At 40.7% G+C, this 12,867-nt stretch overlaps 1 protein-coding gene across 3 annotated transcripts in view; it reads left to right on the top strand.

Moving 5' to 3' along the window:
• The first annotated feature begins 695 nt into the window (after positions 1-695).
• Positions 696-12,867, top strand: part of mamdc2a (MAM domain containing 2a) — a 30,683-nt gene continuing 18,511 nt past the window's right edge. Inside the window, exons 1-4 of one of the 3 annotated variants that reach the window (XM_072664650.1) lie at positions 696-828; positions 3,893-4,049; positions 7,533-7,658; positions 7,943-8,068. In XM_072664650.1, the coding sequence (XP_072520751.1) occupies positions 4,007-4,049; positions 7,533-7,658; positions 7,943-8,068 (295 nt within the window). In that variant the 5' untranslated portion in view covers positions 696-828; positions 3,893-4,006. Of the gene's footprint in view, positions 829-3,892; positions 4,050-4,430; positions 4,543-7,532; positions 7,659-7,942; positions 8,069-12,867 lie in introns of those variants that run through there. The other 2 variants (XM_072664648.1, XM_072664649.1) reach the window with 2 other exon arrangements.

Genomic DNA, 12,867 nt, shown 5'->3' with positions numbered 1-12,867 from the left:
CATAAGTGTGATTGCTACCATATCTATGAATAAAGGCTTTAGATGACATGAGATAGCAGTGAGAAGTCTATCATGAATGCAAAAAGCCTTCCAGAGGGCACCCTGTGGACTGCTTTTATGTCCCCACAAATATCAAAATCAAACCTATGTCCTTGCCTCCTCCACACAGAACACACACTTGCACATGTGTACACACACACACACAGAACACACACACACACACACACACACACACACACACACACACGTATGCCTGAAGCTATATGAGCATGGAGCTCATCACCAGTGGGAGAGATGCCCAAAGCGTTCTGAGGCAAAACATCTGTGCCCCACATCTCTGGTACATCTACAAAACTCAGAAATCAGAAAAGTACAAACAGCGTCATACTAAGTGGGAAATCACCCTGACACATCTCTCACACATTATTAATAAGTCTGAATCCCAAGAACCTCCCAGTACATCAGGATCTTCTCTGCCTGCTTTTAAATGCCTGTAAATAACCTTTCCCACATTTAAGGTCTTATTTATCTTCATGAACTAATGATCCACATCTAATCAGCTTTTTTTTTTTCAGAAACGAGATTCACTCTGTGAGGTGGCCACGGCAGAGAATGTGACTACAATACCAGCAGTGCGGCAATGGTCTCAGTGTGGTTAATGAGTCATGGAAAGTATCTGCTGAAGCAGGAGGGGAAACTACCCTGATTTACACATCATCATCTGACACACTAAATCAGTAAACCCAGACACGCAGCTGCTGAAACGGAGGAGAACCGACCTCTGTGAGACCATATCTTGCTCAGCCTCCAACATCAATATAGAAACAGGTGTGCATGTCTGAGGTGGGAGGAACACTCTCAACTGTGCAGTTGTGTCTGTTTCCAGCAACCCTGTAGATCCACTCAATCGGCTAAGACATGTTTGGTGTCTAAAGCTGACCCCTAAGGTTTACACTGTGGACTCTGACCCTGTCTGTTGTGCTGCTATCTAATAATTATTAAGATTTATTTTTTTTCCACCAGAGTTGTTTGCTCATCTGTCCACTGTTGGACTGCCAGTACAATCTAACATTTGTTTATAAGGGGATATTTAGCTGACAGTAAATTATGCCGCTTGGCCGATTCTCTGATCCAGAGTGACTTCCAGTCCAACCATGTTACAGAGATAAGCTGATGTAGTGTTAGCAGTATTGCACAAATACTCTTGGTTCTTTAAAAGGATAGGACTCAAGCTCCAGTCTGCTGGGTGGAGGACATCATGATATTATGTTCTGCAATACTGTATGAATGATCAAAACACAGCATCGAATTTTAATGAATAGTTTACATGTGAAGTTTGATGGCAGACAGTGGTCCATTTAGTGTAGTGCTTAAACCCTGACCGCTAGATAGCAGTGTTGTATTCAGATCCCTCAGTTCTGACTGCATAACAAATAATCTTTTCTTTTACTCAGATTTTATGTGTATGCTGGTGTGTTTTATACTATGACAGTTGTCCTCAAATTTAATGAGAAAAATTGCTATATATATATATATATATATATATATATATATATATATATATATATATATATATATATATATATATCACAGTATATTGAATTGTCACTGTACTGTGATGGGTATCGTGTTGCCAGGTTCTTGCTAATACACAGCCCTAACTGTCAGGGATACATTCAGCAACTTCAAGTGATTCAAACCTGCCTCCAGAGCCGTTTGTAGCCTGCATGTTCACGCTGGTCACAGTACAAGGCATCAGCATGTGGAATTGGAGCTTTCTATACAAAAGATGCCAATATTCAGTCCTAACACCATCTGTAATCTAAAGACCCTGTTCATACACCATGTCTCAAGTATTATATCATTCAGTGTACTGGAGGATTGAATGACCCTTTAAAAACTTCTTGAGTGTGTGCTGTTCATTAGACCTCTATAGATTTCCCAAATGTAAGACTTGTTGAGACACAGTGTGTGTTCAGCAGAATGGTAACACTGGCCTTCTTGCTTGTAGACCGCAGTTTATGTAGCATAGTGCATAACGCCTCCATTGTATTGAGCTGGATGCAAGCATAATGCATTATTCAAACCGCTCTCTATTATTATTATATTCATTAAAAGATATTATAATTATAGCATCAGAGGAACAGTCTTATGTGGTGGTACACTGACTTTTTAATTAGTAGTGTTGACCACAGGAGGGTGGGTCCCCCACTTGGGAGCCTTGGTTAATCCCGAGGTTTTTTCCTCCAGTTCTGAAGGAGATTTTCCTTGCCACTGTTGCCGTTGGCTTGCTCACTGGGGGTCTTAGGTGGATTTGTTGATCTCTTGTCCTATCACTGGATTCCTGTAATACTGCTTTGGGACAACAGCAGTTGTAAAAAAAATAAATAAATAAATACAAATACATTTGAATTTAATTGAATTGAATTAAGTGACTGTTTTTTTTTTAGATCGTCTGCCAAGTGTGATCAATGAAATGTGAGATAACAGGGTTCCTGTGATATATTTTATTGTCAGACTAATGTTGGATGAAGAAATAAATCTATGTAAATCTAAGTTGGTTAAACTAATAAACCCTAGTAAGGATCTCTACAAACACAGGTATTGGGGAAAAAAACATAAAATATAAATTGCTTTGATATTTTTGAGTTTATTTCGCAATTTGCAATGCAATGTGAGCATCTTCATACTTTACAGTTGACTGTCTGCCTGTTTTAACACATGATCCTATATCTGAGGATTCTGGACATTTTAAAATGTAAAAGTGTTTTTAAAAAAACAAATAAGACAATAAATTAGATCAAACAATAATTAAAAGTTCAAATTAAAAAAAAAGTTTTAACTGTTTTTAAAAGTGTGTATTTAGCTTGAAGGACTAATAGAAGGTGGTACCCAGTTCTGCAGTTTAGAAGAATAACAGGAACAGGTCTCTCCAAATGGTTCTTTGAGTGATACCATTGAAGAACCACATTTGGCTCCATAAAGAACAATGTTTGTAATAGAGGTTGAGTGAGATTGAGCTGAAGAACCTTTAACGGTTTAAAGAACAATTGATTAATGTCCTTCACTCTCACAAATCTCTATTACAAACTCTTTATTCTTTATGGTACCAAAAGTGGTTCTTCTATGGCATTGATCAAAGAACCAATCGATATGACCTGAACCGGGTTCCACCTTCTATTAGTCAGTCAAGTTAAATACACACTTTTAAAAACAGTTGCATCTTTTTGAATACATCTTTTTATTATTATTACTTTGGGTGCAGGTAGTGGGCCTGGGGTTAAAGGTTCAGTCCTCACTTCAGTCTCTGTTTGTGTGGAATTTGGTCTGTCCTCTTGTCTCTGTGTGGGTTTTCTCAAGGTAGTATGATTTCTCCCTAGGTGTAAATGTGTGAGTAAATGAATGTGAATCATACCCTGTGTTAGGCTGGTACCATGTCCAGGGGGTATTCCTGCACCCAGCGATTCCCAGTAGGCTCTGGACCCAGAGCAGGATGAAGTAGAAACTTATTTACAGTCATTTATTGTAGTGTTAATGGACTTCAGCACTTTTGAATGAACAGTGCTCCATAAATGATATCTGTATATTGGTGAAGGGTTGGCTATATGATTCTAGTATATAAGAGTAACATTAGCCTTTTAGTTCCAGTGCAAAACCAAAGACAAACTCTGGACTCTGGAACCACAGCTTGAGCCCCTTCAGCTCAAGCCTTAATATGCAACACCTTCAGAAACAAATGCCACTGTGTGGGTAAACAGAATGACATGTGTTCAGCCCCCTTAGCTCTGTCAAGTTTTTATTGATCCATTCATTCATCATGGACTTTTGCCTCCAATTATGTCAAAAAGTGAAAACCACAATGAGACACTTACCTTGCCCTTTATGTTCCCAGTGTTGCACATCAGGATCCAAAGCAGGCAACTGTGGAAATTCTTGTCATAACCGGACAGGGCCATCACTGAAGTTGCCTGGAGTAAAGAACATAGACCTACCCAGCTTTGACCACATGCAGGGGATGTTGTGCAGAAAAGCTCTACTGAGGCCTGTTGGTGAGTTTCAGAGGTCCTGGGGCCACAAGCTCTTCACAGCAACACAACTTGTTTAAAGTCTGTGGCTGAGCCCACTGATATGTTTACATTCTGGGAGAACACTTGAGCCAGTCCATTAATGATAATGCCTCACTTTTACTCTTGAAAGCAAACAAGGCCTTTGGAATGTCTGTATGTTTTAGACAGTGCCGATGTAGGTGGCATGGCCATTATACTGTTCTCATACTCTGCAATTCACAACAAGCATTGTTTTCCCATATATCTTAACAGTGAAGCTATGTAGAAAGGTCAAATGTATTGGTACACTTACTCATTCAATCTTCTTTCTGAAATCAATGGTATTAAAAATGAATGTATCCAGCTTTTTTTCCAGGCTTTTTTTTACTAGATTTTAAAGGATTTGACTGCATTCAGTAAGAAGAGTGTTGGAGAAGTCAGAAAGCTGGATGATCACCACCCCACCTTATCCCCAGCTACCAAACTCATCCCAAAGGTACTAGATGGTGCACAATCGTTCCACTGCTCCACAGCTCATTGTTGGGGGGTTTATACACCTTACGTGTAGCCCATGCCTGGTGCCAATAGGTTCATGTTTATCTGCTCCAGTGACTAGACAAGCTGTGTGTGTGTGCACTTGCACATCTGTGTCAGCAATGGGTACAACTTAGAGTAGTCGAATGCATTCATTAGAAGGTGCTTCTTACAGCCTACAACACTTAGACCAGGCAAGCAACCATAACATATGATGCACAGCCATTCCTAAGAGAAGAAAGCTTGGGGAAAACAACACCAAACTGACAGCGAGTGTCAGTGACCGGAGGACACACCCAGTATGCAAATAGATGATGCCAGTAGCCAATGGGAAAGATCTAAACTTTCCTCAAAGAGGTTGCATTACACAACACAACCTACTGGACACTGTATGTTATTAGAACTGCACATATAGGGCTTTGCCATCACTCCAAAAAACACACATTTTGGGAGCTTAATAGTATATACTTTGCTAAGTCTCTGTGGGATAAAACTCCTCTACCTTTGGTACAAAAGAGAAAGAAGAGGATATTATTATGTTTATAGGGCATTTATATAGAGGGGTGGATGACACAAAAGATAAAGAACCGTTACTGCTAAGTCATCTAGCATATCTCCTCAAACAAACTAGGCCAAATTGCTTTTACCTCTGTTGGATCACAACACAAGGCCACTTAAGACAGGCATCTCGATGGTTCTTTATGACCTTGCCAGCTGCTAGCTTCAGCTTAATGCCCCCGTAAAGCCGAATGCGGCAGGTTGTTCCATGACCTCATCTAAACTATTACTGACTTATAAAATAATGACTGAAGTAGCTGTTAGCACTTACAGCTTTTTTTAATCCCAAGGTGAGATCTGATACAAAGAGTAAATGATCTGCTGAGGTTAAGAGGAGTCATTTTGCCAGCACCCCTAGACTGTGTGCATCACATCCCTTAGGTTTTGTTTCCTAGTGATTCACATAGCAAATCCTTTAACCCCTTGAACCCTGGGTTATTAATCAATTATTAATCTTAATACACAAACTATTGTAAATTATTTGGTAACAGTTTGGTTTGGTAACAGATTTTGCATATCTTGTGGAGTCCCACAGGGTTCTATGTTAGGCCCTATAAACCTGATGGTAATGTTGTAAAAAAGCGTGAGCACACTTTTCCTCTTACTTCAAGTGTAGGCGATCAGCCAAGACATGTTTGGTGTCTGACATTAGGTCACTGTTTGTTAGATTGCCTGTCAAGAGGCATAAATGTAAAAAATGGATGAAAGGAAGTCTGTTTCTTTAGCTTTACTGAAGAGCTACAAGGCTAATCTAGGTCAAAAGTAATGCATAGTATTATAGTCTTGTGTCTGACTAACAAAGCAGACTTTGGCCACACCAAACATGTATTGGCTGGCTTTGAGGTACCTTTGTTTCCAGTTAGCACCAGCTAGAAATGGATTAGCACAGCAACACATACCGTATATTGACAGAAGTACTGGGACTGTAAGGATTTGATTTCAGCCAGCCACTAGAGCATTATTGAGGTCATGATGATGGATGATCACCTTCATTCCAGAGAACTCAGTTCCACTGCTTCGCAGCTTGATGCTGGGGGGCTTTACACCCCTCTAGTCCACACCTGGAATTAGGCATAGTGTCATGGGTTCATTTTTATCTGCTCCAGACAGTCCTATTCTATTGGCAGTACTTGTGTAGTCTCTACGTGGACTAGACAAGCTGTGTGTGTGTGCACATCTATGTCGGCAAAGGGTGCAACTTAAAGTAGCTGAATGCATTTATTAGAAGGGGTGTCCCCAAACATTTGGATATATAGTGTACCTTAAAACTAACTTGAAACTTTGACATTACAGTAAATTATGTCCCCAAGTAGCATATGATTTTTATGCCCATTCAGCACTTTGCCTTTTATATTCCAGTATGGTGGGTAATGAGCCTATGACTTAAGCCTAAAGACACCATGCCCAATTCCAAGTGTCAGCTAGAGAGGTATAAAGCCCACCAGCAGTGGGATGTGGAGGAGTGGAACTGCGTTCTCTAGAGTGATGAAGCTCCATCCAATACCTTGGGGATGAGTTGGTGTGGTGATCCAGAACTAATCATTCAGCATTAGTACCTGACCTCACTTATGTTCACAAATGTTCTTGAGGCTGAATTGCAATCAAATCCTCACAGCAAAGTTACAATATCTAGTGTAAAGTATTCCTAGAGGACTAGACAATACCGCAGGCAAATTCTTGGATAATACCCTTGATTCTGCAGGAAACATTGTATACACTGTAACAATGTAAGGTGCTTTGAGGAACCTTCAGGAGAGGGGTTCTTAGAAGAAAAACGTTCCTTGAAGGTTCTTCAAAGCACCTTAGGAATTTCCTCCAGTTTCAAATTGAAGAACCCTCAAAATGTCCTCAAGGAACTGATACTTTTAACAGTGATGATGCAACAACCTTGTATCTTCAAGGAAATTAATTAAATTAATTAATTAATTAATTAATGTAATTAAAACAATAATAATAATTATTAATATACCTAAATCAACAATATTTGTATTTCGTTTTATTTGAAACCTCTCTTTAGCTGTGAGTGTGTTTCCAAACTTTTGACTGGTATTGTATATCATACATGATGGAACAAGTCCTGCAGCTGAAGTAGGCTAACGAACATGACAGGCTCCAAATTGGACATCATGATCTCATGCAATGCCCAAAAACAGTCTCCAGGGAGAAAGGGACGAGATATCTGTGTGAGTGTGTGTGTGTGTGTGTGTGTGTGTGTGTGTGTGTGTGTCCATCAGTGGCTGCTCCCAGTTACCAAACTTTGACCCTCCTCCTTCCAGCTCCGGACAGCCTGCCAAGCACTCTGGCTCTGCTGGGTAAAACGATGGGGACTTGATGCTAGCAGCAATTAAAGGAGTGTCTCTCTCTCTCTCTCTCTCTCTCTCTCTCTCCATGCAGGAGTGGCCGGACTTTTCGTGCACCTCAATGTCCGACCAGTCTTCCAGCTGGCTGATCTCAGTGCTACTCCAACGGTCCTGCATCTGTCTGCCATGACTGCTCCTCTTCATCTCTCAGCTCTCTTCGGTAAGGCGTCGTTTTTTTTCCATTCAAAGCAAAGCAAAGCAAAGCAACACCAAAAGACGCGTTTAGCATTTCCCCCCGGGCTCGTCTGAAGACTGCTTCAGTATCAGCTCATCAACATGGACATTTTAACCACTTTCCTTTTTTCCTCACACACTTCACTTCTTTCTGGTGAACTCTCTGATGTTGCCAGCATTTAAACCGCTCCGAGGCGTCTCGAAACGCCGGACAGGGCTGGTTCTGTGACACCCTGCTGAGTTTGGTGTGTGTTTGTGTGTGTTTCTCAGCTGCAGCGGTGCTGGTGGTGGTGAAGGCTCAGCTCCAGCTGCTGCCCGGTTCCTGCAGCTTCGACCAAGGCACATGCGGCTACACGTCTGACCCAACGTTTGCTTCGTGGACTGTAAACGATGAAGGTAAAAGCATCGACACGCACAGATTCAGCCTAAGCAGCCTGTAGCCCTTGCTAACTGTCGACACTAAGAAACAGAGGATTTTGAGCTAACTGGCTATGTACTGCTTTGCACTACTGGTCAGTGAGAGGAAGAGGGCTGTCATGATACCAATACTGATACCTGTATCACAATACTCGATACCCAGCGATACTATAACAAAACTCTTAATGGTAATGATAATTATTGTTGATTATTAAAATTCTTAAAATAAATACTGTTAATTAACCTGTTTGGCCTTATTTGTTATGATTTTAAACACACTGTGAAGGGACAGTGCAGTCTAATATTCATCCCTTTGCATTTAAACAAATTAGACTATGCCTTGGTATGTGTTGATTCCCAACTGGTCACCAATGTTGATAGACGTGGTAATCTGACAATCTGACATAGTGTGACCAGAATTCAATGTCAGGACAACGTCTGATGCCAATGTCAATTTCAAGTAGAAGAGTGTCGAGAGCTGATAGGTTTAACTTGTGATGATAAGTAACCAAACTCAAACCAAATGTCAAAAATCACATAAAATACCAATAATAATTTTCTGTTAACGTACACACAGCGTGGAATTCTAACACTGTAAGATGTTAATAGGTTGTTGGTGTTAAGTAACCAAAATTCAACATATGTACAAGGTTGGGGCTTGATGTCATCCCAGTGTTGGTTTTTGATGGATATGTGACTTTCATTTATAACCAAAATTCAACATCCGTACAACGTTGGGTTTTAGGATCAATAAAGTTTTCTTTTCAACTAAAATTCAACGTCAGAGTGACGCCTGGTGCTTCCAGTGTTGCTTCTAAAAGCATAATAGCATATGTTACTCTTTATGGCTGGTTTCCCAGACAGGGATTAAGCCTAGCCCTGGACTACACAGTGTTCTTAATAGATTTTATTTTGCAATAAAAGAAACAATTATGATCACAATTTGGTTTAATTCATATCCAGGAAACTGGCCCACTAAGTATATTTCAGACATGCTAATGAGCATTAGTGAATTAGCGTGCCAAAAAAAACTAATGACAAACCATTAAGCTTTAAAGTGAGCCATTTTTAATAGAAGAACTTCACTTATGATTAGCATGTAAAGTGGACTTAATCTACTACAGAAAAAAATACACACCTAACAACATCACACAGCATAAGTGTGTTGTAGGGTCGGATTAATAAAGCTGGGGTATAAAACCCCCAGCATTGAGCTGTGAAGCAGTGGAACTGTGTTCCAGTCTCCAGACTCAGAACTAGTCATCTTTACATGCTCTTGTGACTGAATCCAATTGAAGCTTCACAGCAGTGTTTCAACATCTTCCCAGCAGATGCTGGGCTGTTACTGCAGCACAGGAGGTGCAAGCTCCCTATTAATACCCTTGATATCAAAATGTTTGGACATGTAAGCTACATTCCAAAGCCTAGGCTGCAGGCGAGGTAGGCTGTATTTCTCAGCCACTGCGTCACAGAATGCTGTCACAAAGTGAAGGACCCTTCGTATATGATGTATTATTCGCAGTCCTTGTTTACCCACAATTCTCTGTGCACATTCAACGAAAATGGAAAGCAGCACCATGACAATGGCAGAAAACAAAGCTTCATTTAATATGTTAATTATAATTCATTTCCAGAAAGAAATAAACAAGCACACAAGTTTCTGTGCAGCTGCAAGAGGTGGGACCTTTCTGGTGACATCACCATGCTGCCTCATTAGACTGTTAGATCACCATGATCAATAGGTGACTAAGAAGGAGCCTTCATAGACAGTCCTACAGAGGACCCATTCTACCTTGGCTGCATCTTAGGCTTTGGACCGCAGCTAATAGCGTACAGTTAATTGAGCTTTGTCAGCAAATGACATCACCACCTGCTTTCATACAGTATGTCTAGACTTAGTGAAAAAACAGGAAATGGGGTTTTTATGATCTCAATTAACACTCACATAAACTTTTTTTTAAGTTATGCAACATATATGCTTCTGGGCTTGAAAGTCATGAAATGATGTGCTCTGTGTAAGTTTCTGGCCTCAGAAGCTGCAAGCTGTTGAAGTAAATGCAGTCTGTATGAAAGCATTTGTATAGACACACATTCATAGATGTTTTGTATGCCTTGACTTGAGAATTGAACCTGAACACAGCAGTACAGCAGTACTCGTACAGTACAATGAATTTTGAATTTATGGACAGACCCCATTAAGCTCTAGCATCTCATTTTCATTTTCATCTTCCGCACTTCTGCACAAATCCTGGTCTGGAAAGCTGGGGTCAGATGCAGCCATGCCAATGCCTATGGAACAGAGAAGGTAAAGGTTCCTGCTCAAGGGTCCAACAATAGCAGCTTAGCAGACCTGCCTATCGAACCCACAACCCTGTGGGCAATAACCCAATTCTTTAACTACTGAGCTGCCACTTCCTTCTACTGACCTTACCTAGTGGTGCCCGTGTTTGAGTAAGCCTGACGTGTTAACTCGCTGAGATTTACGAACAAGCCAAATCCTTAAGGTCTTCAGATAGAACTAGGAAACACAGTTATGCCACAATGATTTCTACAATCTTTCATCAAGCCTGCTTTTTGTTATTAAAGTCCAAGCCGTGTTACTAGCAGCAGTTAAAAGTAAAATAAACTCCATAAATAAGCTCTGTTCTCACTGCAAATATGCCAAAAAATGAAATCTAACTATTGTCAGCAGTTCGTGTTGGAAAACTGTGTGGCCTTGACTGTTATGCAACAGAGAGACTTTACTAGTGGAGAAAGGAGGCGAGGGCAGAGGCATGTCCACCAACGCTGGCTAAGCATCAAGCTATACCTGGTAATAATGTCAACAACGGCCAAAAATGCCACCCTTTCGCATTTCCCTCGATGGGCCGTTAAAAAGAAGCATAAACTTAGACTGGGCAATGACTGTGTCTCTGTTTGGTTTCCCAGACAACCTCAGGCCGGACTCTCTGTGGTGGAAACACAGTTGAGGATCCCATCGCTTGCTTTGGAGTGCAGTTGAAAGTCTTGCAGCTTGCAGGGGAACAGGGCAAATGTTTTTATTCAATGAGAAAAAAAGAGAGGAAGGGACTCTCCAAACCAAGACACTCCTTAAATTAAAAAGACCTTATTGTATTGGCATGTCCTAGCTGGACAGTTAAAAAAAGGCCCACGCGTGTCTGCTCAGTCGGTCAGTACAGTAATTTTACAGGCATTTTAATTTAAGGAGTGTCTTGCTTTGGAGAATCCTTTTCTTTTTTTCTCTCATTGATTTTTCTCTTGACACCAAAAAGCACAGCGACAAAATCATTGTGATGCTCCACTGGCTGTAATAGGGAGAACAGCATCTCTATCATTCAAAATGCACTGTGCAACTTTGTTGAAACGGACAGGACAACACATGGGAATTGTGTAATGCAGTGTAACTTGAGTCATATTAAAGTAAATTCCTGTAATATTGCTCTACCACCTCCGTTCACATTACACTTACCAACTGTGGGGTAGGGGGTGGGGGGGGGGGCACAAGCAAGAAATACCAATTCTCACATAATGCAGCTTTTGCTCCTAGCTGTTCCTATTGTGTATTAATATTTGACTGTGAACAAATATGGGTGTTTTTTAACCTTTTAAAGTCCTTGGTACTACCAGCGGTTCCTGCCCCCCACCCTGCGTTATAACATAGGAACGACTCAGCTGGTTTACATTACATGTAGTTACTGATTATTAATCCTTAGAGTGTAATTAAGTTAATTAAAACAAAAAAATAGAATTAAAATGGTTCTTATTTAGTCAGTTAATTCAGTTAGCTCCAAATGAACCAGTTAAAGCACCTACTTTCTTTTTTTTTACAGTGCACTTTGTTATCTAAGGTACCTATTATTCTTTACCTTAAATTACAGGTTTTTCCGTGAGCATTTACACTAAATATTTGTCTGATGTCTAGTCCAGCATTTTTCATTGGTATCAACCTAATACCAAGTATCAGATTGGTACCAACTTTCTACTTATTAATAAAGTTTTCAATTCCATGGTGCTTTCCTCTGTGAGGACTGATATCCTTCACCGTCTGCAATGACTTGAGTTTATACAGTTGTCAATGATAAATGCAATGAGTTGGAGATCTCTCACAGCATATGTCTAAGAAAAGGCTGAGTGAAAACTCAACGCTGACCCTCCTAGCCTTGTTTCTCTAGACATATTCAAACAGCTGGAGAAACTATTTGTAAGCGTTTGAGATGTAAAGCAGACTTTGGTGGGCTTCTGTTCAATGTCTATGATTTTCCAAAGAGGGGTTGTTACAAGCAGGCTGCTTTGGAACTAATCTCCTAGTCTTTGCACAGTCATTGAGGTGCAGCAGCTGCAGTAAGTGAGGAAAGTGTAGGGGGATTCTAGGTTGAGCTCTACACGGTTGCCATGAAGTCCTTGGGGGAGTTACACAATGTACTGGTGGCTACTGAACCCCAGTCGGCCATGCTTATCTCCTCAGCCTTTTCACATGTACGTTTAACCGGCTTCATCTGCGAATGACATAACCACCTCCATGCTGCATATGTCTAGACTGTCTAGGTGATCACAGAACACTGGGGACTGATGTCTTGGAAGCCTTTTGGTCCATAAACTTGCTGACTCTTAGAGAGGAAGCTGATTTCACCACCCACAGCAAATGCTGGGTTTGAGTTCAGTGAGAACAGATGCTTTTGCAGTTCCTGGCTGAAAGGCACAATCTGTGTATGTTTACTGTAGTCCCAGTTACCAAAAGCCACTGGTTTACCACAGCAGTTCCTGATTGGAGTTTACAA

Source organism: Salminus brasiliensis, chromosome 20 (genome assembly GCF_030463535.1).
Source record: "Salminus brasiliensis chromosome 20, fSalBra1.hap2, whole genome shotgun sequence".
In the NCBI taxonomy this organism is placed as follows: Eukaryota; Metazoa; Chordata; class Actinopteri; order Characiformes; family Bryconidae; genus Salminus; species Salminus brasiliensis.
The sequence above is the reverse complement of the archived record's forward strand: the minus strand, read 5'-3'. Positions and strand labels throughout refer to the sequence as shown.